General features: G+C 41.2%; 2 protein-coding genes across 5 annotated transcripts in view; both read left to right on the forward strand.

Annotated features, from left to right (window-relative positions):
* The window catches only part of LOC145353847 (serine/threonine-protein kinase Sgk2-like), a 39,065-nt gene extending 27,379 nt beyond the window's left edge, over nt 1-11,686 (forward strand). The window contains exons 7-14 of the mRNA XM_080204729.1: nt 1,326-1,457; nt 4,071-4,183; nt 4,281-4,317; nt 4,401-4,487; nt 6,001-6,096; nt 6,694-6,849; nt 8,026-8,115; nt 9,224-11,686. Of these exons, the coding sequence (XP_080060855.1) occupies nt 1,326-1,457; nt 4,071-4,183; nt 4,281-4,317; nt 4,401-4,487; nt 6,001-6,096; nt 6,694-6,849; nt 8,026-8,115; nt 9,224-9,382 (870 nt within the window). The 3' untranslated portion in view covers nt 9,383-11,686. The remainder of the gene's footprint in view (nt 1-1,325; nt 1,458-4,070; nt 4,184-4,280; nt 4,318-4,400; nt 4,488-6,000; nt 6,097-6,693; nt 6,850-8,025; nt 8,116-9,223) is intronic.
* A 4,823-nt stretch (nt 11,687-16,509) lies between these two features.
* ift52 (intraflagellar transport 52 homolog (Chlamydomonas)) overlaps nt 16,510-27,198 on the forward strand; it is a 35,819-nt gene continuing 25,130 nt past the window's right edge. The window contains exons 1-3 of one of the 4 annotated variants that reach the window (XM_080204730.1): nt 16,510-16,587; nt 22,909-23,067; nt 26,478-26,602. In XM_080204730.1, coding sequence (XP_080060856.1) covers nt 22,999-23,067; nt 26,478-26,602 — 194 coding nt within the window. In that variant the 5' untranslated portion in view covers nt 16,510-16,587; nt 22,909-22,998. Of the gene's footprint in view, nt 16,588-22,908; nt 23,068-24,890; nt 24,953-26,477; nt 26,603-27,198 lie in introns of those variants that run through there. The other 3 variants (XM_080204732.1, XM_080204733.1, XM_080204731.1) reach the window with 3 other exon arrangements.

Here is a 27,198-nt window from a genome sequence, read left to right on the forward strand (position 1 = left end):
ATAAACCTTGCCCCTCGCATCTTAAACCTGTGCCCTTAGCAATTGACTCTTCCACTCTGGGAAAAAGCTTTGACTATCCACTATGAGTCATGCTCATGAGATCAGAATGAGAGAAGTGCGGATATCTCGGAGGGTTGTGGGGTAGGAGGAGGTCACAGAGATGGAGGCATGAGGCCATTGAGGATTTATTTTGTGATAATTTATTTGTCACAAGTGGGCTTACATTGAATTTACTGTGAAGTCACTGTGAAAATTCCCTAGTCGCCACACTCCGGCGCCTGTTCGGGTGCACTGAGGGAGAATTTAGCCTGGCCAATGCACCTAACCTGCACGTCTTTAGACTGTGGGAGAAAACCGGAGCACTCAGAGAAAACCCTCGCAGACACGGGGAGAAAGTGCAGATTCTGCACGGACGTTGATCCATGGTGGGAATCGAACCCAGGTCCCTGGTGCTGTGAGGCAGCAGTGCTAACCGCTGTGCCACATTGCTGCCGCCGTTTCTAAAGTAGGATGTGAATTTTAAACTGAAGACGTTCCTTGAGTGGAAGCCAATGTAGATCAGGGAGCATGGGAACGATAGGGGAATAGAAGTTGGTGCAAATTAAGACAGAGAGAGCAGAAATTCAAATGAATTCTAGTGGGTAGAATGTGGGAAGATAGCTAGGAGTGCATTGGAAGAATGAAATCCAATAGTATTTAAGGCATAACTGAGAGTTTCAGCAGCTGATGAGCTGAGATAGGGTGTGTTGGATGATACTACAGAAATAGAAATAAGCAGTCCCAATGGTGGCATGAATGTGAGTTCTGAAACTCATCTCAGGGTTAAATATGACACTAAGGTTATGAACTTTAGGCTAACCTCAGACTGTTATCAGGGAAAGGGACTACAACTGTGCTTTTGCATTGGAATAAATTTAGGGTAAAAATTTAAATATGACTGCTAATTAATACTAAAGAGATTGTTTAAGGATAGGATTGCATGCATTTAGGTGTACTGAAGCTGGGCTGAATTTGATATTTACCATAGAATCGCTACGGTGCAGGAGGAGGCCATTCAGGCCATTGAGTTTGTGCCGACTCTCCGAAAGAGTATCTTACCCAGGCCCCCACCACTGTCCTATCCCTATAAACTTGCCCATTTACCACAGCTAACAAACTTAACCCACATGTCTTTTGGACACTAAGGGGTAATTTAGCATGGCCCTAACCTATATGAATTCACCCACAAATTAGAAATGTACCCAGAGAATGTCGATGTACAGTAGTTAAATGGACTGACTAAAGGATCTTTTCTCTAGATTCTAAAAGTATCTATTTTAACTTAGCAAAAGAACATTATGGCTGAACGCAATGTGCTGCTGAAAAATCTCAAGCATCCCTTTCTGGTTGGGCTCCACTACTGCTTTCAGACAACAGAGAAACTCTACTTTGTCCTGGATTATGTAAATGGTGGTGAGGTAAGTGGATGGGCACTAGTGGACCGTGATTCCTGGAGATTGCAGTTTCTTCATAAGCTTTATTGTCTGACTTTTACATTTAACTGTAGCACCCCTTCCCTTTGTTTTTTGCCCCTCCATATCCTTGGTTGCATATTATTTGTGCTGGTCTCACTCAGCAATGACATTGCGACCAAAGTAATACTGAGACAGCAGTGTACATGTTGGGCACATTGCTTCCAACCACAACCTCCTGAATGTGGTGGAGATAATTTCCATCAGCCCAGTTCAAAGATGGCACATTAACTGTTTCACTCTGATCAGGGATTTCCTGCACTATATTGACAAACCACAACACCATCGCAGACATCAGAGCAGCCTTCTCAAAAGTCAACCTTCTCAAAAACAACTGGCCTGAACTGGGCATCCAGACAAGCACTCAGATCCTGCACAGACCAGCTGGCGTGGGTTTCGCAGACATCTTCAACCTCTCTTTACATCAATCTGAGTTCCCTCTTTGCTTCAAGAAGATGACCATCATCTCAGTATCAAAGAAGAACGAGGCAGTGCGCCTTAATGACTATCATCTGGTGGCTCTGACATCCATCATTATGAAGTGCTTTGAAAGGTTAGTCATGTTAATCAATTCCAGCCTCCCAGACTGCCTGCGTCTGCTATAGTTTGCCTACCGCCGCAACAGGTCCACAGCAGACACCATCTCCCAAGCCCTGCACTCAACCCTGGAATACCTAGATAACAAAGACCTATATCAGACTTCCATTTATTTACTACAGCGCAACTTTCAACATCATTATTCCTACGAAACTCATCTCCAAACTCCATGGCCCAGGGCTCAGCTCCTCCCTCTGTGACTGGATCCAAGACGTGCTAACCCATAGACCGCAATCAACACATCCTCCACGATCATCCTCAACACCAGTGCCCCACAAGGCTGTATCGTCAACCCCTTACTAAACTTATACACCAATAACTGTGTGGCCAAATTCCCTTCCAACTCGATTTTCAAATTTGCTGATGACACCACTGTAGTGGGTCAGATCTCATACAATGATGAGACAAAATACAGAAAAGAGTTGGAGAATCTGATGAGCTGGTGCGACGACTCAGTATCAACAAAACAAAGGAGATAGTCATCGACTTCAGGAAGCATAAAGGAGAATATGTCCCTGTCTATATCAATGGGGATGAAATAGAAAGGGTCAAGAGCTTCAGGTTTCTAGGTGTCCAGATCACCAACAACCTGTCCTAGTCCCTCCATGCCGATGCTATAGTTAAGAAAGCCCACCAACACCTCTTTCTCAGGAGACTAAGGAGATTTGGCATGTCAACTACCACTCTCACCAATTTTTACAGATGCACCAAAAAAAGTAGTCTTTCTGGTTGTATTACACCTTAGTATGGCTCATGCTCTGCCCAGCACCACAAAGAAACTACAAAGGGTTGTGAACAAAGCTCAATCCATCATGCAAGCCAAACTCCCATCTATTGACTCTGCCTGCACTTCCTGCTGCCTCAGAAAAGCAGCCAGCATAATCAAGGACCCAACGCATCCAGGACATTCTCTCTTCCAACTTCTTCCATTGGGAAAAAGATACAAAAGTCTGAGGTCACGAACCAGCTGACTCAAGAACAGCTTCTTCCCTGCTGCTTTCAGACTTTTGAAGGGACCTATTGTATTATGTTGATCTTTTTCTACACCCTAGATATGACTGTAACACAGCATTCTGCACTCTCTCCTTTCTTTCTATGTACAGTATGCTGTGTCTGTATAGCATGCAGGAAACAATACTTTTCACTGTATGCTAATACATGCGACAATAATAAATCAAAACAAATGACGTGGCCCAACAGCACACCCGACAATATACATTGGTGACTTCAACAGCCAACCACCCTGTTTTGTATGGGTTCATTCTGGAATTTTGCTGATTGTCCCAGATTCTGCGCTGTTCACTCCCGGGGCCTCCTTTGTCCCTTATTTCTAAAGCAGTTTGCACAGCTGCACTCCCAGCACTACCCACAAGGTGGCACAGAGGCCCCAGAGAAGGAGCAGAACTTGGAACTTTTGAGATCTGAATCAAGGTTAAGTTTTGAATACTTTGATCTCCGGCTAAAACAGCCGCTTGCTGATGGGTTGAAGGGCTTAATTTTGTGCTGTAAAACTCTATGACTCATACTATCCTGATGTTACACTGAACTTTTTAAAACTCTATGACTCATACTATCCTGATGTTACGCTAAACTTTTGATATTATTCAACCCACAGCATTGGCAAAACAGTTGCAATGCAGTGAACTAAAATCCTCAAAATCTCCTTGCAGTAAATTTAGTGAGGGAACTAGATCCTATTGATGAGGCTCAAGGGGAAGGGGACTACAGTTGCTCTCAGCGACTGGAAGACTGAGGTAATATTGGGAATACCTAGTCGCTGAAAGTTGACAATATCCTGGGGGAACCATGCCAAAGGAAATGACATTCTGGTATCTGCTATAGCTACTGACCAGCTCCTCCACAACATGTTGATGCAGAGGGATGTCAGTTTAAAACCATGCAACTGCTGGAAAACAATTGACATATTACAACCACTGAGAAGTGTTCTTTTTAATGCTGCAGCTCTTTTTCCACTTGCAACGTGAGCACACGTTTCCAGAGCCACGAGCCAGATTTTATGCATCGGAGGTGGCCAGCGCTATAGGATACCTGCATTCACTCAACATTGTGTATCGGTGAGTTCTGCTATGAAGGAGGTGTTTTCTGCAATATTATAAAAGTAAAATTCCGAAGCCTCTGTAGTTGATTGGTAGATCTCACTTTGTATTCCAGGGATTTGAAACCTGAAAACATTCTCTTGGATTCTCAGGTATTAATAACAGTCTTCCCAGTTTCATTTCAAATAAAAATGTCTCAGAACGCCTATCATGACCAGGTTTTACTTTATTTCAGGGTCATATTGTACTAACAGACTTTGGCCTTTGTAAAGAAGTAATAGAACCAACAGGAACAACTTCTACTTTCTGCGGGACTCCTGAGGTACGTGTGTGACAATTTTATATTTTATTTGGCGTGAAAGGGTTAAATAATCAAAGCCTGTATGTGAAGCGACCACACAGATAGTTTTTGTAAGTAACATCAATTAGGGCATCCAGCCTGCAAAGTTTATTTATTTTTCAGCTAAGTCCAAATCAAACATCTTTCACGTTTCTACATTTCACCATACATTTCAGGTGACACTAATCCTTCTCTGCTCTGTCTCTAAAACTAAATTCACATGACTGAATGTTGTCCAGGATCATTCCTAAAGCATATGGCATTAATTGAATTTTTTAAAAATTCATTTACGGGATGTGGGCATCGCTGACTGGCCAGCATTTATTGCCCATTCCTAATTGCCTTTGAGGAGGTCTTCTTGAACTACTGCAATCCCTGAGGTACAGGTACACCCACAGTGGTATTAAGGAGGGAGTTCCAACATTTTGACACAGCAACAGTGAAGGAGCAGCAACGTATTTCCAAGTCAGGACGAGGAGTGGCTTGGAGAAGAACTTCCAAGTGGTGGTATTCCCATGTGTTGCCTTACCTTGTCCATCTAGATGGCAGCGGTCTTGGGTTTGGATGTTGCTGCCTCAGGAGCCTTAATGAGTTGCTGCAGTGCATCTTCTGGATGGTCTGCACTGCTGTCACTGTGTGTTAGTGGTGGAGGGAGTGAATGCTTGTGGAAGGGGTGCAATCAAGCAGGCTGCTTTGTCCTGACTTGTGTCGAGTTTCTTGAGCATTGTCGGAGCTGCACTCATCCAGAAAAGGGGAGAATAGTTAATCACACTCCTGACTTGTGCTTTGTAGATGATGGACAGGCTTTGGGAAGTCATGAGGTGAGTTCCTTGCCACAGGATTCCTAGCCTTTGACCCTACTCAGTTCAGTTTCTGGTTAATGATAACTCCTAGAATGATGATATCATTGGTCATACTTGTGTGGATAATGGGCACCTAGGATTGTATACATAAGACAGCACAGTGACACAGTAGTTAGCACTGCTGCCTCACAGCACCAAGGACCCAGATATGATTCAAGGGTTGCATCACTGTCTGTGCAGAGTCTACACATTCTCCTCTTGTCCAGGTGGATTTCTTACAGGTGCTCGAGTTTTCTCCCACAGTCTGAAAGACATGTTGATTAGGTGAACTGGCCATGCCTAATTCTCCCTCAGTATACCCAAACAGGTGCCAGAGTGTGGCAACTAGGAATTTTCACGTTAACTTGATTGCATTGTTAACGTAAGCCTCCTTGTGACACTAATAAATAAACTTCAGTGAGAGTGCAAGAATATTACACTTCAGTGAGGTCTAACTTCTGATTGTTGATCAGGTTTCTAATTCGTGGAAGAAAGTTAATGGAATTTTTTTTATTTTGTTTACTTTTGTTGTTGTCATGTGATTGATGAACTTTCAATTGGCTATTACTCCCATGAAATACTCACAAACAGTATATTTTCACATTGCGGAAAATTTATAAGCATCCACTCTGAATATACTTTTGTTTTGTCAGTACCTTGCTCCAGAAGTGTTAAAAAAACAACCATACGATCGGACTGTTGACTGGTGGTGCTTCGGGGCAGTCCTCTACGAGATGTTATTTGGATTGGTGAGTAACAATCTAGCTACTTGAGCCTGCAATCTGTACCCAAAACTCAATGTAGTATTTAGGTGTATTTTTAACATTTTTTCACAATCAATATATTAAACTATATATTTCTTGACCACCACTCCCCATCCAATATACTTGCTGCCATTATCCCATCCAATGGGCTGCATTAAGATGGTTGGGGTCTCTTGCTACTGCAGTTGGTGATGGTTTCAATACTCTGAACGAATTTACGTTGTAGTATTAAATACTGTACATTAAACTGAAAATTTCTAACTACTCTGTTTAGTACTGAAATAATTGTAACAATGAAGGAGAATTAAAGTTTATTTATTAGTATCACAAGTAGGCTTACATTAACACTGCAATGAAGTTACTGTGAAAATTGTTAGAATATTCAAGACGTATTCAAAATACTACACAATATGTCCAATTTGAGTCTAAAACAGTTTAAAATGAAGAAAACAGGCTTATTAATTTATTTTGTCTATTGTGCAAGCTTCTCTTTAATCAAGTCTAAACAGTAAATTTAGTTTGATGCAAGCTTATTTCCTTCAAAATTTTGTTAATGACTCAATGTTTTTTTAATGTCGTCAGCCACCCTTTTACAGCCGAGATGTAGCTGAGTTGTACAATAATATTCTCTACAAGCCACTCCACTTGCCAATGGGTAAATCAACAGCCGCTCGTGATATCCTGATGGGACTTCTACAAAAGGACCAAAAGAGAAGATTAGGAGCTGAAGCAGATTTTGTATGTGTACATTTTGTACATGACTGAACACTAATCACTGGATTATATGAGGATACTTTACACTGATTAGAAGGAGAGTTCATCAGCATAACCTTATTTTGAGGAAGAATGTAGGGCATTTGCTTTGTGCGTTGGCCAACATTCATCCAACAATCAATACCATCAGAACAAGTTCAATGATCATTTATTTTATTTGCTATTAATGGAATGTTGCTGTTATGCAAATTGGCCACACGACTGCACTTCAAAATAATTAATTTGACTAAGATGTGTATTGGGATGTTTTGACTACATGAGAGATATTACAACATCACAATGTAATTTGTGAAGAGGAACACCACTCCATCCATTTAAATTCATCCAGCATACACAATTACATTTAATTGTTTCAGGGCTTTCACCTCTATTCCATTATCTAAAAATTCATTCAATTTAATGACTGTGTGTGTGAAGATCTTCTTTATCTCAGTTTATCATATGTTAGTCTTGAAACTGTAATGAATCTGTCTGTCAGACATGTGTTAGAAGTAATTTTATTGTTTATCCTTTCCATATGCTGGCAAAGTTGGATAGCTCTAAAAGATCACCCATCACTTCATCTTTCTCAAGGCTGAAAATCCAAATTTCCTATCTTTCTTTATATCTCAATTCTTTAATATGAGGGATCAATTTTTTGTGAAGCTCTATATTACCTCCAGTGTTGAATGCCTCTGCTCTGTCACTGATCAAGTCTGAATACTGTAGAGAGGTGCAGTGAAAACAATGTACAATTTAGTTTGCACATAATGTCTTTACTTTATATTCTGCTATTTTAGCTACATATTTCAGCTCTTTGTTTTGTTGATTACTGCACTGAGGTGGTTGGATATATTTGAAAGTTAAGCCTATTAAGTTTTCTGAGCATCTCTGAAATTGAAATATTTTCTTGGCACTCCATAAACAAAGGATTGCTTTTCCTGAGGAATGCTACAGCCTATTCGCTGCATACATAAGATTAAGTTTTGATGCAAAACAATCTCAATAATAGTTATGGATACTGTCTTTTACACTGAGCACATGCAATGTGTTGGGTAACAGATCTAATCATTTCAAGGTCTTTAATCCAAACAACATAATTTTCACTTGAAACTTTAGAATGAGGCATGACTAACTTCACTGTATTTTCTCCTGTCACAGCTTGATATAAAAAAGCACATATTCTTTTCATCCATCAACTGGGAGGATCTCTACCACAAGAGAATTACCCCACCATACAATCCCAATGTGGTATGTTTTCTGGCTTCTGTTGGTTTATATACTTGTAGAGCTGTATATTTTGTTATGTGGCATTTTGCAAGAGGATACAATGGTATAGAAATCTGCTCGAGCAATGTTCGCAATTTAGCACCTAACATGGAGATAGTTGGACAGGTGTATTTAAGTCTGATCTATATTACACAAGGTAATGTTGGGTTGCTGTTCTTGTGTCTGCATATGGTTTCTTCTCCAGTCAGTTCATCATATATAGGGTATGTTTTAGTGTTCATGGTGGACAAAATGTTGCAAAGAACAGGTTGAGACCACCTGTTACTTTTCAAACTTTAGATGCAAACACAATCAAACTCATATCATCTGCCATATCCCCATAGGTGATTTTCTAATTCTCATTTATGTTAGGGAGACTTTTACAAATGCAAAGCAATTACCTTCTCACTTCTAACTGTAGAAATTCCATAGTGAGATGGATGCTTTCCCAAATCTCAAGTAAGTGAAAAAATGATTATAGTGAGATGAAGAAGTCAGTTGAGGCACCTATGACATACCAGACTCCTGTTTGGGTTCATTCGATTTGCAAGTAAAACCAGTAGCTGATGTGTCTGACTGGCTGAAATCTGTCCACCATTCATCTGCTAGGAAAATTGGAAATGCATGGAATTTTTGGTATTTATTAAAGAAAGGTTTTTCACTTTTTCCTGCATATAATTTTGTAAGGGTTTATCTCTAAATTTCCTTGAATTTATTCTAGTGTCCCAAGTTCACACTTCAGGTATGTGAAGGCTTAAATTGCATGGCAAAATTAAAGAGGTCCTGAGGGGGAAAAAGTGCATGTAAGACTGCACTACCCCAATACTGTAAGCAGTACTTATCTGGGGTGGTGGGGGAGGCCTGGAGGGAAAGCATCAGAGTGCAAAAGTGCAATTTTGACTATTATTTTAAGATCTGATTAGATATATAGTGAGCTTTATCATGGCTAGTCCATTCAATACCTGACATGGCATCAAATAAAGGGACCTAAAGTATTTTCACTACCAAAAAAAGTTGTGTCTCACAGGATAATATAAATAAACTTAGCAATTTTTAAATTTTTTGCTTCACAATGTCTTTGTTTTTTCAGACTGGCCCTGGTGACCTACAGCATTTTGATCCTGAATTCACACAAGAAATTGTCCCTAATTCTGTGGGACGCATTCCTGATTCTACCTTTAACAGTCCAACTGCAACAACTGCATTCCTGGGATTTTCCTATGCTACTACAGATGATAATTTGAGATGATAACACAAGTATCTAGTTAAACTGAGGAATGTAAATGGACATTATTATCAGAAAAAAGACACTGAAAACCGCACAAAACATCTGGGGAAATTAATGTTTAGCTTGAATGAAAAATGACTCACTTACAGTTTTCTGAGGAGTATAATGCTTAAGAATTTATGAATTATGGAGCATTTCTTGCAGGTCAGTCTCCCATTAATGTACAAACATGCCTTGCACAACTCAATTCTAAACATGTATACACATGGACATATATATGGGTAAAATGCCCTTAACTCTACTTTGCTTTAACATTGTGTTCCTTCTGTCCTTCCATTTTTCTCTGTGACATCCAGCTGTATAATATACCTTGCTGTTAACCTTCCTGTTCCTGTCATTATAAACATGCAGACTTGAATACTGTTTAAAACAAGCCTGAATTGCACAACCTCAATTGCTAGTTCCTGCAACTCAGAACTCCATTTCTCAATTTAGATTAAAATTTCTTCAATAGTAGCTTCTGACAATAAAATGACAACTCTGGTACATACCAAGCTGTTGGTTCATTTATGCAATGATTCTTCTGATTCCCAAATATTTGTTCATGACTTTAAATTCTGGTTTTTTGAAATTAGTATTAGACGTGTAAGTAAAATTGTCCCTTTCATTCCACAATCATGAAAGCACTACTGTATTCCTTTTGGCAGATACTATTATGTTGGTCTTCTTGCCCCAGGGATCTGATCTATTCTTCATCTTGAATGATGGACTAACCAACTGGATATAGCAGTGGATACCTGAAAATCCAATATTATAGTTTTCTCTGACTTGAGGATTTTCAAGATATTGCTGGAAAATAAAAGGTGCCTATCCCAAATATTGATTTTTCTTTTATTTGTTCATGGGATCTGGGCGTCACTGGCTGGGCCAGCATTTATTGCCCATCCCTTAGGGGACATTTGAGAGTCAACCACATTGCTGTGGGTCTGGAGTCATACGTAGGCCAGACCAGGTAAGGACAGCAGATTTCCTACCCTAAAGGACGTTAGTGAACCAGATGGGTTTTTACAACCATCGGCAATGGTTTCATGGTCATCATCCGGCTTTTACTGAATTCAAACTTCACCATCTGCTGTGGTGGGATTTGAACTCTGGTCCTCAGGAGCATTACCCTGGATCTGTGGAATACTAGTCCAGTAACAATACCATTATGCCACTGCCTCCCCATAACTTAGTAGCTAAGAGTTCAAATGGATGTCAACTCTAACAAACATTTTAGAAAATGTTCTTGTCTAGAGGACCATATGGTTGTGGCTATTTTTGAAAGGTTGGGGGAGAAAATTCAATCCAGGTTAAGCTTATGGCATATATCTATCCAGTTCTTGTTCATGCTTAGAATCCTAAGTTTTCAAATGAAGGGCTTATTTTTTGGCCCATATGAGAAGTTTCAGGAGCAAATTGTAAGGTACATTTGTGGCAGTAAGGGAAAATGGTGGCAGGATAAGAAGTCTTTGCCCTTCACTGAGTTGTCACCAAACTCCACGAAGAGAAATCTTCTTTATAGTAAATGCAGTTCTTTGCCAAAGTTCTTCACATAAGAACTGGGTTCAAGGATCAGAGTGAAAATATACATAATATTATATTCTAGTATCATCTTTTTTGGCGTGAAGTAAACATATTAGTGATGGCTTTTTTATAGTTGATGCAGAAATTAAAACTCTGATTTGAGGCTCTGGAAAACATGAATTGAGATCACATAGAAGAACATATTTTCACAATACTATAGATTTGTATTATGGTTCGAATGCAAAGAGACAAATATCGAATTCTGAGGGTACTGCTGCCAACGAGTGAAATAAGTGCTCAATATGGTATTGTTTCTTCACACTGTTGATCAGGAGAAAGATGTTCTATAGTGACTTGTACTGTTCAATGTATCATCTGTTGGGATTTCCTCCTGCTAGTAGTGGCTAGGGCTGAAACTTATGCTAACTTGCAGGAATAGGCTAAATGGCCCCTTCTTGCCTGCCCCTCTATGCAATAAAGTCATGGCTGATTTTCTACCTCAAGAATACTTTCACCCTATCCTCACATCCCTTGATTAGCGTGCAAAAACTATTAATCTCGTTCTCCACTACTCCCTGAACCCTTTGAATAAACACATTTTGCCACAATTGTTATATATTTAAGTAGTTGGATAATTGCTTTAAGAGCTGGTCACATGATTTGATGGCGATGCAATTGGGGTGTTTCAGCTGCTCCCGCTTTTAATTTCAATTCGTACTCTGTGTAAAGAACATCTCTTTCAATAAATCTTGTTGTTAGTTTGAATCTACATGTGCAAAAGTCTTTTCTTTACGTTACAACAATGAAGACCTAAATGGCCATTCCCTTATCCTGAGACTATGGTTCCTAGTTCTAAATGCCTCAGTCAGGGATACAGCCACTCAGCAATTACATGATCAAAAGTCAAGAATTTTGTAGGTTGCATCAAATAACCTTGTCTTCTTAACTGCAGGAAACATCAACCCATTCCATTCAACATCTCTTCATAAACCAATACTCTAATCCCTGGACGATTTATTGGACATCTCCAAGGAAGCATAATTTTCCTTAGTTAAGAAAAGAAAACTGTACTTAAGTGTGGTCTCACCAATGCCTTGTACAATTAGGATCACAGAGATCTTACAAAAAATAATTCAATCCTGAATGAGTATGAAAACAGGAGAGTTTCAGATCTGTTTTTTGGGCAAGGCCACAAGTCCAATCTTATGCCACTCTGTGCAAATAATGCACGAACTGTTTCCTGCCAGTAGGGAGAGGAGATGGGGCTTAAGCTCACCAGAAAGCTCACTGTCGAGGGTGCAATCACTGTGTTCTGTGCAACAGCTCAGACACAGTTCTCAGTCACCCCCCCCAGCGTGATCGCTGGCCCCCCTGATCAGTTGGCCTCTCACCCACCCCTGGACAACTGCAATCCTTCTCAGCCCAGTGAGAATTTAGAGTGATCCACACCAGTCTCTCATGCATGCTCCATACCAAAATCCTCCCACACAGTCAGTCACTTTTTTCGGGAAAGTTGGAATTTTGCACCAGTGCTTGGGGAGTGGGGGTAGGGGGGGTGGAAACAGGGCTTAAATATGCTGGTAAGTCCAGCTTCAAAGTGCAAGGGTGCTCCAATCTCACAGTGCACTGAGAGACCCTCTTCCTTCACCCTGACACATTGGGACCACCTCACCCACATGTTCCCCACCCCCTCCCCGACACAAGTCGCTGGTATCCGGGCTTCTCCTGATGGGTTCCCCCTGCCTGACCCTCAACATGCCCCTGCCCTTACCCATATCATTACCCCTGACAAGGTCCATCTCTACATGATCCCACCACCAAAGTCCACTGCATAGTCCTCCACTTGACACTGGATGTGCCCTACTAACACACTGGTGATGCCCAGCCAGCACTGCTGGCCTGTTTGGTGGCTACAGCCAAGGTGTCAGGTGGACACCGCCAGGGTGTCTAGAGCACCACCAGGTGGGCACTGCCTGACAAGCACTGTCCAGCCATGACCCCAACCACCCAGGAGCTTCAATGGCCTCTGAGGCCCCTGGCCTGGCCACCGCGTAAGGCCTCTGCTAATACAGACTAGTAGTGATTTTCACCATTCTCACGTCGCACCCAAAGTCTGGTGGATCCTGTGTGGTGGGATTCAAACAGGTAATGCATATTTAAATACTACTTTAAATATGCCAATTAGCTTTGCAGCCTTTCTGGGTGTGATCCGTTCCACACCATTAGAGAGAGGCCAGGAGGATCACCAACCATTTGGTGCAAGATGCGGAAATGATTTTTAGGCCCTCACAGTATTCTCCAGGACAGATGTGGTTGGAGAATCGTCCCCGCAGTGTCAGTGCTAGAGGCAGTGAATATTATTGGTGGTAGATGGGGTACTGGTCAATCATGCTTCTTTATCCTCAGTCATTTCATCCTATCATTTTCTCCTTCTATCTCCTCCATTATATACTCATCTAGCTTTCCCTCTGAATATTGGTTTTCCGTGGCCATCTCCGTTAATGCCCTGAGGATTTATTGGCTTTCAGTTCCATTAATTTCTCCAGCACTTTCTTAAAATGATACAATTCCTTCAATTCCTCCTTCTTAATAGGTCCTTGGTTCCCTAGCATTTCTGGGACGTTTTTTGTGTCTTCTTCCATTAAGATGTAACTAAAGTAGTTGTTTAATTGCACTGCCTTTTCCTCGACTCTACTTACCCACCCGCTCACTATAACCCTTAATTCCTTTACTGTTCAAAAATTTATCTATCCTTGCCTTAAAAGCATTCAATGAAGTAGCCTCAATTGCTTCACTGGGCAGGGAATTCCACAGATTCACAACCCTTTGTGTGACGAAGTTCCTCCTCAACTCAGTCCTAAATCGGCTCCCCCTTATTTTGAGGCTATGCCCCCTAGTGCTAGTTTCACCCGCCAGTGGAAACAAGCTCCCTGCTTCTATCTTATCTATTCCCTTCGTAATCTTATGTGTTTCTATAAGATCTCCCCTCATTCTTCTGAATTCCAAAGAGTATAGCCCCAGTCTACTCAGTCTCTCCTCATAAGCCAACACTCTCAACTCCGAAATCAACCTAATGAGTCTCCTTTGCATCCACTCCAGTGCCACTATATCCTTTCTCAAGTAAGGAGACCAAAACTATACACAGTACTCCAGGTGTGGCCTCAGCACTTTATACAGCTGCAACATAATCTCACTGTTTTTAACCTCCATCCCTCTAGCAATGAAGGTGGCCCACAACATGTGCCAACTCACAGAAATGTCCTCTGTGCCTTTTTCCACCGCACAGAGGCGTTTCCTCTACAGACTGCTGCTGCACACCTTCCACTACCACGTTCTTGCCTGTCCCCTGGATACACCTTGGCAGACCTTGTTGCCGCCGGGCAGCTGAGGTCCTCAGTGGAGGTCCCTCTACGGAGAGATCTCCCCCAATTATCTTGGGGACCTGGGGTGGTGGGTGCTGCACGCAGCAGTCCCATACAACCATAGGTTCTTTCGGTTCATGGGCTCCCAAGCTTGCCCCTTCTGTGATCTTGCGGAGTTCATGGACCACGTCTATGTTTTGTGTCTTAGGCTGCACTTCCTTTCTGTTTACCTGAAAAGCCTTTTACTAATGTTTTGTTTGCACTTCAGTCCCATGCTCCTGATCTACGGGTACCTGGTGCAGAGAGGGGCGGGTCGGGAGGATGACCTCCTCATGAACCTGCTTCTGGGCTTAGCAAGGCAAGCCATCAACAGGTCCGAGCAGCAAGCAATCAATTGGGTTGTTCATCCTGACTGTTTGCCCCTCTATCGCGGCTATATTCATGGCCAGGTATCCCTGGAGAGGGAGCATGTGGGCCATCGCAGTTGACATCTTCCATGCCACTGGGCACTGTAGGGGTTGGGGTGTATTCTAAACCCCAAAAATCACATTATGATTTAATTTTTTTAAGTTTCTTTTTGACTTTGTTTTTTGTTCGGGCTGTTCCCCCTCCTTTTGGGGAGCTGCCCCTTTTAATTTGTCCCTAAGTTCATTTACTTGTCTGGTGCCTTAAAAGAACTCGCTCATTGAGGCTTTTGCTCGGATGGAATTTCATATTGGTCCGAAGCCTAGACCCCCACCCGGGTCAGGTGCCCCACATGTGCCACCTCATGGAAATGTTCTCGGTGCCTTTTTCCACCGGACAGAGACGTTTCTTGTATGGGCTGCTGCTGCATGCCTTCCACTACCACATTCTTGCCTGTCGCCTGGATACACCTTGGCAGGCATTTTTGCTGCCGGGCGGTGGAGGTCCCTCTACAGAGGGATCTCCCCCAATTATCTTGGGGACCTGGGGTAGACCTTGCTGCATGCAGCAGTACTGTACAATTGTAGATTCTTAAGATTCACGGGCTCCCAAGCTTGTCCCTTCTGTGACCTTGTGGAGTCCGTGGACCATGTCTACGTTTTACGTTGTAGATTGCACACCCTTTTTGTTTTCCTCAAGAATCTTTTATTGATGTTTTGTTTGCAATTCAGTCCCACGCTCCTGCTCTACGGGCACTTGGTGCGAACAGGGATGGGTCAGTACGGCAATCTCCTCGTGAACCTGTTCCTGAGCCTGTCAAGGCGGGTCATCAATAGGTCCAGGCAGCAGGGGATTGATGAGATCGTCCATCCTGACTATGTGCCCCTCTACCGCGGCTAGGTATCCCTGGAGAGGGAACATGCAGTGTCCACAGCTGCAACTGACACCTTCTGTGACTCCGATAATCGCGTTTTGATTTCATGTTTTAAGTTTCCTTTCAACTTTGCTTTTTGTTTGGGCTGTTCCCCCTCCTTTTGGGGAGCTACCCTTTTAATTTGTCCCTTAATTAATTTGAGTTAGTTTATTACATTGGTACCTTAAAAGACATACCAAGGATTCAGGTTTGATTCCCAGCTTGGGTCATCATCTGTGTGGAGTCAGCACGTTCTCCCCGCGTCTGCATGGGTTTCCTCCGGGTGCTCTGGTTTCCTCCCACAGTCCAAAAGACGTGCTAGTTGGGCGCATTGGCTACGCTAAATTCTCCCGCAGCGTATTCGAACAGGTGCCGGGATTTTCACAGTAACTTCACTGCAGTGTTAACGTAAACTTACTTGTGACACTAATAAATAAACTTAAATGTGTGGATTAAAGTCAACGGTGGTTACTGTAGCATATATCAACTGTTGAATGTCATTCTCTGCATTATTATTTGGACGCCGACAGACAAATCCCATTAATGTTTTTCCTCTGAATGACGGCCTTCCATGGCGTCGATTCCATTGCTCTAAAGTTCTGTCAGAAGTCAGGCCATGTATGTTTCTAGTCTCATTAATTCTGATAGAATATATATTTCTAACATGTACAGGGGAATCGATTTCACACAATTTGTCGCGAGTAGCCCACATTTTTATTGTGGTGCTCTTTATGACTCCCCATGTTTGCTTCTCGTCCGGGCGCAGCTCCCTCCGGCTGATTCCAGTCCATCGTTGGGCTTCACCTCCTTAGCAACCGCTGGAGCTACGGTTGCTTAGAACCGCCCTGGTTACGGGCCCAGGATGCAGCGCGGCGCCCTGGTTACGGGCCCAGGATGCAGCACGGCGCCCTGGTTACCAATCCCAGGATGCAGCGCGGCTTTCACCCATGAAGGGGAGGAAGATGGTGGCGAGTTTACAGGTAAGGAGCTGCAGGCGTTTAAAGCTTTTTCAAACGGCGGTGGTGCAGGACTCCCCTTGTCGTATGGGTTGGGATTTTATCACCTGTCCAGATACCGAGAGAGACGCATACGCTTATGAAGCCACCCTCTTCCCCCCCCCCCCCCCCGCCTTCTGTACTGAGCATCTGTTGGTGAATAGTAACCATAGAGATTATGGTGGAACTGCTAGTTGGTGAACCCATTTCCAACATTACTTCCACCAACTCGCTGTTAGTTACCAAAATGAGTAACTTGACACTGAGGAAGTTCCCTATTCATTAGTTTGAAGGGCCTACACTTCACTTGCACGTTGGGACGCTGATGTTATGCAAATCCAATCATTGTCAATCATTTTCAGACTCTTCCAGGCAGATACAGTTGTCGTTTCTTACTGAAGTTGTGAATTGTCAAACACAATCTCTTCAATTTATGGTGTAGATTGTACTGGATTATATTAGCATAAACTTCTACAATGATCTGCCTTCCATTTGTGCATTGATTTTTCACAGATGGGGGGTGGTAATTCATAATTGGTACTCATTTGATTTTATATGAAGGTTTGTCCTAGATGTATTGTTCACTGCTGCAACATTGTGTAATTCTTCTAAAATAGCCAGCCATTTCCAATATACATAAAGTACCTATTCAGTTAGCATAACCAGTGCTGCTATTAGGTTGTAAGAATAAACTCTTTTAGTATCATCCATTTATCCTTCTGTTCATAATCTCTTATTCAGAACTACTAAAATCTTCTTGCCATGTAATGAATTATGTTTTCCATGTGCCACCGTGAAATCAGTTTATTTGATAATCTTACAAGCTTTTGGAAACAGTCTTCCTTCATCAGGTGTTTGAAAGGTTCTGATCAGAGAAGGGCATATAAAGTCACACACAGTTTACAGAATACTGATTAGAATGCAAGTCTTTACAGCTAACCTGCTATTCAAGTCTTAAAGATGCAGACAATGTGAGTGGAGGTAGTATTAGCATAGGTTAAAGAGATGCATATTGTTTCCAGACAGGACAGTAAGTGAGATTTTACAAGCCCAGGCAAGTCATGATTGTAAAGACTTGTGTTTTAATCAGTATTCTGTAAACCTTGTGTGACTTTATATGCCCTTCTCTGATCAGAACCTTCCACGCACCTGACGAAGGAACACCTTTTCCGAAAGCTTGTAAGATTACTATCAAATAAACTAATTGGACTCCAACCTGGTGTTGTGAGACTTCTTACTGTGTTTACCCCACTCCAATGCTGACATCTCTACATCACCACTGTGAAATGGCAGATGAAAAGGAACATGATTATATTTAGTTCATAACTATTTGCTGTCTCCCATACTGCATACTTTCAGACTACTTAATCTAAGCACAACAAAATATTACTTTTACTTCACCTTGCTAGTTGCGCTTCAGACATTCTATCAGTCACAAGACTAGAGCCACAATTTCTGTCTGAGAAATATACTTTTAATTGTCAAAATTCTTGCTGAATTAACTACAGATAGCCATGGGAGATTCACAAGTATATTTATTCTGAAGTTAAAATATGAAGACAAGTTAAACTCAAAAAGGACATTTCTGGTCATTTATGTCTATGGACCAAGTGGAGAAGACCGGATAGCTTCAATGATCACAGGCAATACAGCCCACTCTGTCTCTTCCCCTCATAATTTTGCACACCTCTATCAAGTCACCCTTCAGCTGCCTTTGTTCCGAGGATCATAACTCTAATCTACCCAATCTCTCCTCATTGCTACATTTTTTTAGCCCTAGTAATATTTCTGTAAATCTCTGTACACTGTCCAGAGCAATTACGTAGTTCCTGTAATATGTTCATTTATTAATCACAAGTAGGCTTACATTAATACCGCAGTGGAGTTATTGTGAAAATCCTCTAGCCGCCACACTCCGGCGCCTGTTCAGGTACGCTGAGGGAGAATTTAGCATGGCCAATGCACCTAATCACATCTTTCAGATTGAGGGAGGAAACCCACGCAGGCACAGGAAGAGTATGCAGACTCCGCACAGTGGCCCGAGCCGGGAGTCTAACCCGGGTCTCTGGCACTGAGGCAACAGTGCTGACCACTCTGCCACCATGCCACCTGGTAACCAGAACAGCACACAATACTCCAGTTGTGATCTCATCAATGCTTTATACAATGCCAACATTATATCCTTATTTTTGTATTCTATACCTTTACCAGTGAAGGAGAGCATTCTGTATGCCTTCTTTATAACCTTGTCAACTTGAACTGCTGCCTTTAGGGATCTGTGTATTTGTATGCCAAGATCTCTCACGTCATCTATCCTTCTTAGTATGTTCCCGTTTATTTTGTATTCCCTATAACTGTTTGACTTCTCTAAACACATTACCTCATACTTCTCTATGTTTAAATCAATCTGCCACTCCATTGATCTCCAGCATCCCACTGATACTGTTTAGTTGACTTTTGCTTTCCTCTATACTATCCACTACTTGGCCAATCTTTGTGTTTCTTCACATTTTTCAATCGTGCCCCCCTCCCCCGTCTCAAATCATTAATACATAACACAAATAGCAAGGATCTTGAACCCTGTGGAACACAACTTGAAACAACTTTCCATTTGCAAAAGCATCCATTGACTGTTACCCTTTGTTTCCTGTTACTAACCCAGCTTTTGATCCGGTTTGTCTAATTCCCCTCTTTCCCATGAGCTTTTACTTTTTCGACGAATCTGGTTTGTGGGACCTTGTTTTTTTTTCCTTTTTGCATGTTTATACAAACTTTTATTGTCCATTTTTATGTTACTTGCAAGTTTACTCCCATATTCTTTTCCCCTCCTAATCAATTTTTTGGTCCTCCTTTGCTAAATTCTAAACTGCTCCCAATCCTCAACTATTTTTCCTAGCAACTTTATATGACTCTTCTTTAGATCTAATGCTATCCTTAATTTATTTTGTTAGCTGTGCTTTTCTTGTTGTGTTTCTACGCCAGAAAAGGATTATATTATAACTGTTGCAATGCATACATTTATTCCTTAAACATTAGCCATTGCCTATCTACCACCATGCCTTTTAACAAAGTTCCCCAATCTTTTGTAAACAACTCATGCCTCCTATCTTTGTGGTTTCCCTTGTATAGGAGCCTACTTTCAGATCATACTAGTTATCTTGATATAGTCACTGTTCTCTAAAGGACTCCACACAACAAGGTTATTAAGAACCTTTTCTCAGTTCTATTCCAGATTTGGTATTGTGCGTGTTTCCTAGTTAGTTCCTTGACATTTTGGTCTAAAAAAACTCATACGTACTCCATTAATTAATCCACCACTGAATTATTGATAATTCTGTTTGCTCAATCTGTGCATTGGTTAAAGTCACCCATGTTATGTGCCTCTAATTTCCTGTTTAAAATCATTTTTTTCTTTACCAATATTGTTTGGCAGCTTAAAGACAGCTACCACTAATGTTTTCCCCCCCACCCCCCGCACCCTATAATTTGCTTCTTAACTCCACCAAGATGACAGCTAGATTTTCTGAGCCAATATCCTTTTTCACTGTTGCACTGATTTCATTCTTAATTAACACCATCCCACCACCTTTTCCTTTTTGCCTATCCTTCCTAAATATTGAGTACCCTTAGATATTCAGTTACCAGCCTTTATCACCCTCCTGCCATGTCTCCATAATCACAACCATGTTGCACCCATTTATATCTATTTGCACTGTTAATTCATCTAACTTATTGTGTGTGAGTGCTCCGTGCATCCTGATATGGTGCCTTTAGAGTTGTCTTTTCAATACTTTTACACATGTTATTTGTGCTAAGGACCTCTTTGCTGCTAGCCCTTGTTTCTTCTGCCTTTCACATTTGCTTTCTACTTTTCTGATTTTCATTTCAATCCTCCTTTTTCTCTCTTGTTATCCCCCTGCCATTCTATTTAAACCATCCCCAACAGTACAAGAAATAGCCTGCGAAGATTTTGGTCCAGGTTCTGCCAGGGTGCAACCCACCCAACTTGTACATAACTCATCTGCTGCTGCCTTAAAAAAGAAGTCCTTTACCAATCACAGCTCTGAGAACATTACGACAGCAAAAACCTCAATTCTGTTAAATAGTTTACCTATGTAAAAAGCATTATCTCAGATGATTCCACTGTTGACATGGACATAAGCAATCGACTGTCCATGGCCAACATTGCCCCTCAAAGCATGCCAGGTAAAACTATTCATTACGAATTTCTACTAAAATTCAAGTATTCAGAGCTGGTGTCATCACCCTCTTGTATGGGTCAGAGTCACAGGTTCAGTGCAGAAAACAAATGCAACTGCTTGAGTGCTTCCATCAAAATTGTCTTCAATGGATCATAAACATCAGATCCAGGGCTATAGCATGAATGAAATCTTCACAACCAAGCTGCCGGCATTGGATACATTCTCTTACTTTGCCAGTTGCCCTAATCAAATGTGTCATACAAGGAGAACTCTGCAGTGCAAAAGCAGTGCTTTATGTGCTGGACATGAGATTTAAAACCCCAAAAGATCTTAGCTGCCTCTTTTTGACTATCTATTTATCTGAAACAATGAAATGGGGCTCTGTATAATGATGTTCATTTAAGTTTTTAATCATGTAATGAGTTAATGATTTTTGACTCTTTCTCCAACGGTTTTGTAGGCAAAGAATTATATCTACTGTATATCACGTGCAAATATTATTTTAAAGAAATTAGCCTACTATTTTTAACCTGAATGAAACATGGTATTGTGAAACCTACCAAATTTCAAAAGTAGACACAAGTGCATCGTGGCCAACCTGTGGTACAAAATGTCATGGTAAAAGGCTAAACTTGAATCCTCTGGCATGCCCCCTCATGATTCATGCAATGTATAAATTTGCAAATTCCAGTTCTTGGCATACAGGAGAGAAGTTGACTTCCCCAAAACAAGAAACTTGTAATAAGATCATTTCTAAATTCTGACTATCTCCAGGTTGATTCCATTTGCTTCCCAAATGGAGAAAGCTGTTGATGGCTGCTGTATAATGATGTCTCAGTTCCAGCTCCTAAAGTTAGTGTATGCTTACATCAAAGGATTTATAACCATTAGATAGCTGTTAAAAGGCTTACTTCTTTAATCATTTGAGAACCATGGGAAGGAATGCCAGGCCTACTTCCCATGTTTAAGAATACATATCATCAGGTTCCCAGCAGTACTTTTTACTAGATAGGAAAAAAAAGCTGAAACTTTTAACAATGCATTTTAAATTAATAGAAAATTATATGCTAGCTCCAAATCCTAGTATTTATATTTTTCTTTCTCCACCTTCATCCTTTGTTTTGGATGACTTTTTGCAGTAAATAGTTACAATTATTTTGTAGTCATTGTATTCTTCACCCTCATCGGTCCCTCACGTGGAGGATGGCATCTTTCAAGTTTCATGATTTGTGTGCCCTTAACGGACTCAGTAGGACAATCCTGGATCACAGGTATTTGGGCAGCGAGGACAGATTTGTTCCAAGGAAATGAGTTCTCAAGCTAGGATTCTACTTTCTGTCTTTCTGCTTTTGTCATTTCTCTGCAGCTGAGTTTAGGCAGTCAGTTTCCTAACGTGTTGCAGCTTGTTGAATAAGGCTATGTAGCACATAATAGTTTCTCCCATGCACCAGTGTCATTTTGCCCCCTTTTCAGTGAGATCCTCAGAATGTCCTTAATGTTTTTCTACCCGTTTCTTAGCTATTACCTTCTTCTTTACATATTTATAAAACATGTTTAGATATTTCTTGATTTACTTTCCAATATTCTTTCTTGCACTCTCTTTGATTTCCTAATTTCAGTCCTGCATTTTGTATAACTTCTAGGCTCCCCGCAATACTGAACTCTTGATATCTGACATAAGCTTCCCATTTTTCTTGTATTGTACCTTTTATGATTTTTGACATTAGCGTAGCAGAGAACTCTAAATTTGGGAGTCCTATTCCTTTTTCTTGAAACCTATTTGCTTCGAATTCTCTCTATTTCCTCCTGAATGGTTCCCTCTGCTCTTGTACATTTGGAAAGGATATTTAATGAATTTAAGCCTAGTTGACTTTAGTTCCATGCAGCTTAATTACTGGAACCTGAATTATCCTTTTTAAACTTACTTTATTCTACAGAGATATATCCATCTGGCAAAGACCCAAACACTGAATTAGGGAATAACTTTTTATTTCATGGGATGTGGGTGTCATGGCTAGGCCAGCATTTATTGCCCATCCATAATTGCCCTTGAGAAGGTGGTGGTGAGCTGCCTCCTTGAACCACTGCAATGCTTATGTTGTAGGTATACCTACAGTGCGGTTTGGAAGGAGTTCCAGGATTTTGACTCAGCAAACAGTGAAATAGCAGCAATATATCTTCAAGTCAGGATGGTATGTGGCTTGGAGGAGAACTTCCAACTGGAGGTGTTCCCATGCACCTGCTGCCCTTGTCCTTTTTGATGGTAGGTGTTGCAGGTTTAAAAGTTATATTGAACTTTATTTATTATAAGCAAAATGAAACAATACTGCAATTATCAAAGACCAATCAACTTATTCAATGAACTAAAACATCAACTAACTAACAAGGGAAATAAAGGTAAAGTATACTTTTCAACAAAACTCTACCAAAGCGGACAGCAACCTCTACTCTCTGTGCCGGCAGGGTATCTCTGAACAGCTTCTGAAGAGTGCTACAACTTTCTTGGGATCCACACTAGCAGTACAAAACTCAATTGCTCAGGCACAGTACTACAAAATAAACTCTTGTCTGACAGGGAAGTTGTCCATTGTCCCTGAAGTCCTACAAACACCACACCACATCCCATCCCCGTTGGCAGGGGTTCTCATTCACTTCTGTCCCTAAAGATTAAGTGTGTTTCCCTTGCACACAAGACTTTCCTGTACCCTTTTAATATCCCTAAAAGGTGCTGTAATGCCACCTTGGCCAATGTTGTTGGAGATTGTTAATTGGTCAGTAATGTTGTGATGTTTAATTCATTGGTTTCTAGCTAATTGCTCAAATTGCCTTAACACTTTAGACAATGCCTTTTTAAACTGTTTCTTATCTTAATGTCTTTACAAGCACCCAATTCATTCATAAGAACATAAGAACATAAGAACATAAGAAATAGGAGCAGGAGTAGGCCATCTAGCCCTTCGAGCCTGCCCCGCCATTCAATAAGATCATGGCTGATCTGTCGTGGCTCAGTTCCACTTTCCCGCCCTCTCCCCATAACCCTTAATCCCCTCTTTTATCAAGAACCCATCAACCCGCTTCTTAAAAATATTTAGCGAGGCAGCCTCCACCACTTCAACGGGCAGAGAATTCCAGAGATTCACCACCCTTTGAGTGAAGAAGTTCCTCCTCAACTCCATTCTAAACCGCCTCCCCTTTATCTTGAGGCTGTGCCCCCTAGTCCTACTGTCTTTTTTGAGCGGGAAGAGTCTCTCCACCTCTATCCTATCCATCCCATTCATCATCTTATACGTCTCAATGAGATCTCCCCTCATTCTTCTAAACTCTAACGAGTACAAGCCTAGTTTATTCAGCCTCTCCTCATAGCTCAACCCCCTCAACTCCGGTATCAGCCTAGTAAACCTCCTCTGCACTCCCTCCAGGGCCAAAATATCCTTGCGCAGGTGCGGCGCCCAAAACTGCACACAGTACTCCAGCTGCGGCCTCACCAATGCCCTATACAGCTGCAGCAAGACCTCCCTACTTTTATATTCAATCCCCCTCGCTGTGAAGGCCAGCATGCCATTCGCCTTCCTGACCACCTGCTGCACCTGCAAGCTGGGTTTTTGCGACTCATGCACAAGGACCCCGAGGTCCCTCTGCACCGTCGCCTGCTGCAGTTTTTCGCCACGTAAGTAATAGTCCTTCCTACCATTCTTCCTACCAAAGTGGACCACCTCACACTTGCCAACATTAAATTCCATTTGCCATTTCCTGGCCCATTCGCCCAGCCTATCTAGATCCTTCTGCAGACTCTCCACACCCTCCGCACAATTTGCCTTTCCCCCAGTCTTGGTGTCATCAGCAAATTTCGACACCCTGCACTCGGTTCCCTCCTCCAGATCATCTATATAAATGGTAAATAGCTGAGGCCCCAGCAATTTCAGCAGGGGTCATTGTGTATTTGATAGGGTCAATCTCAAAGGTTCAGGTTCCCTTTCCCAGACTATGACAGCACTTTAACTTCGTTCATACAAGTGTTAGTCGAAAAATGCAGAAATACAAATATCCAACTTAATTGATTATTAACTACTTATCCTTCAATTACAGGGTAATTGAGGTATTTCCTTCTAATACAATCATCTGTTGCTTCTCGGTGAATACTATATCAGGTTAGTTTCTGAGGTATAATTGTTGGCAGTATCGACTGACATCTTTTTATATTCACCTAAAATGAAAACTTGACCAAGTTGGCTCTTCAGAGGTTATGTGACAAGCTCCTAATAAAGAGCTTGCCGTATGAGGAATGGTTGAGGACTCTGGGTCTGTACTCATTGAGTTTAGAAGGATGAGGGTGGATCTTATTGAAACTTACAGGACACAACGAGGCCTGGATAGAGTGGACATGGAGAGGATGTTTTCACTAATAGGAAAAACTAGAACCAGAGGGCACAACTTCAGGCTAAAGGGGGCGATCCTTTAAAACAGAGATGAGGAGGAATTTCTTTAGCCAGAGAATGATGAATCTGTGGAACTCTTTGCCGTTGAAGGCTGTGGAAGCCAGGTCATTGAGTGTCTTTAAAACAGAGATAGATAGGTTCTTGATTAATAATGTGATCGGGGTTATGGGGAAATGGCAGGAGAATGGGGTTGAGAAAAATCTTAGCCACAACTGAATGGCAGAGCAGACTGGATGGGCTGAGCAGCCTAATTCTGCTCTCGTCTGTCTCTTGGTCTAACATTATGGCATGTCTGAGCAAATACACTAAATTCTACTAAAATAAAATCTGAGACAGATTACAGCTTGATCACATGGATTTACCTTCAAGTAACTATTTCCACTCCACTTTTGACAAATCATGACTCTGGCCTTTTCCAAATGTAAACCTTTTACTCTTGGGTCTTTATCCTTCTCTATAACTGCATGAAGTCAAACTGAATTATAGTCACTAGCACCAAAATGCTGTCTCACTAATTCCCTTCCTCCCACTTGGTTTCATTCCCTAAAAAATTAAGTCCAGAATTGCCCTTTCTCTTGTTGGAGTTATTGCATGCTAGCTACGAAAAAACATTTCTGCTGAATGCATTTCAAGAGTTCTGTATTCTCTATTCCTTTTGTACTAATTAGGATAGTTAATATCCCCAATTCTGTTGTCTTATTGTTTCTGCATTTCTCAGCAATTATCTTATCTATTTCTGCTTCCAAAAGGTGATATTGTATCAGATATCAACCATGGTTGATGTTACATAATCTCTAAGTCAGGGGCACTCTGGCCAATTTGGCATCTCAACGTAGTCTCAGCTAAATACTTCAATTGCAAGATAATCTCGGGATAGACATGGGATCTTCCTAATCTGTACAGTGGAGCTACTCTTTTTAGTTAAATTAATTGAAGCATGAGAATTGATGAGACCGCACTTTAATGCAGAACATGTAGTTCAGAATGCTGCAATTAACTGTACAGTAGTAGTAGTACTTCTGTGGTCAGTTGTGTATCTTAAATAGTAAACAATTTTGTACAAACTGAACCATGACCAAATTCACACAGCTTGTATCTGAAAGTACAAGTCTTCATTAGTTTTACCTTTCTTTAGGACAAGTGACTGGCATGTGGTTATGTTTGAATTCAAATTTTTGTTTGCGTTTTTAGCATTGTGAAAATATATGATAACACATATAAGTTGTCTTTCTTTTAGAAAACCATGGAGAAGGAGCAACGAAATACTATAGTTTTTAACGCATCAAAGAAAGAACTCTTTACTGCCAGCAGTGGGTACAAGTCATTGCAGAAGAAACTTCGGGCCAACTGGAAGATACAAAGGCAAGTGTTTGCATTTTTAACTTGTGATTGCTTTATTTGAGACGCATCTTAGACATTCAAGTATTTAAGTCAAAGCACTTTTCCTATGCTTTAAGTACTTTCCCAAGCCTGGGACAAAACTCAGAAGATTATACTATTTGGCTGTACGCTGGGAGTATACTAGGATCTTGATGACATCAACTGGTAACAGATACTATGCTGACAAACCGTCTGACTGAAACGGAAATAGATCAACTTACAAAACAAAATCAAAGATTTTGTTGTATTGCAATACTAAGTATTTAGCACTATTAATATAACTGTTTTCTTCAATAACTGAAGTCCATGATAAAATAATTTAGATCAGTGTTGTCCATAGAAATTGCTGATTAGCCCCAGGTGTGGCTACAGTGACATTGTTTTCATAACATGCTTTTAGTAGAAAATACCTTGCGTAAATTCACATAAAACAGTAATGTGCTTCACTAATATCTAACATTCAGTAAGCAAGGAAGTAAAGCCCTCAACAATTTAAAAAACACTTTCACACTCGGTTTCTGGAATTATATTTATTACCAATGAACTCTAAACATTTAAACCACATATACATATTTGCA

The sequence above is a fragment of the Carcharhinus amblyrhynchos genome, chromosome 16 (assembly GCF_965287045.1).
Source record: "Carcharhinus amblyrhynchos chromosome 16, sCarAmb.v2.hapA, whole genome shotgun sequence".
Lineage (NCBI taxonomy): Eukaryota > Metazoa > Chordata > Chondrichthyes > Carcharhiniformes > Carcharhinidae > Carcharhinus > Carcharhinus amblyrhynchos.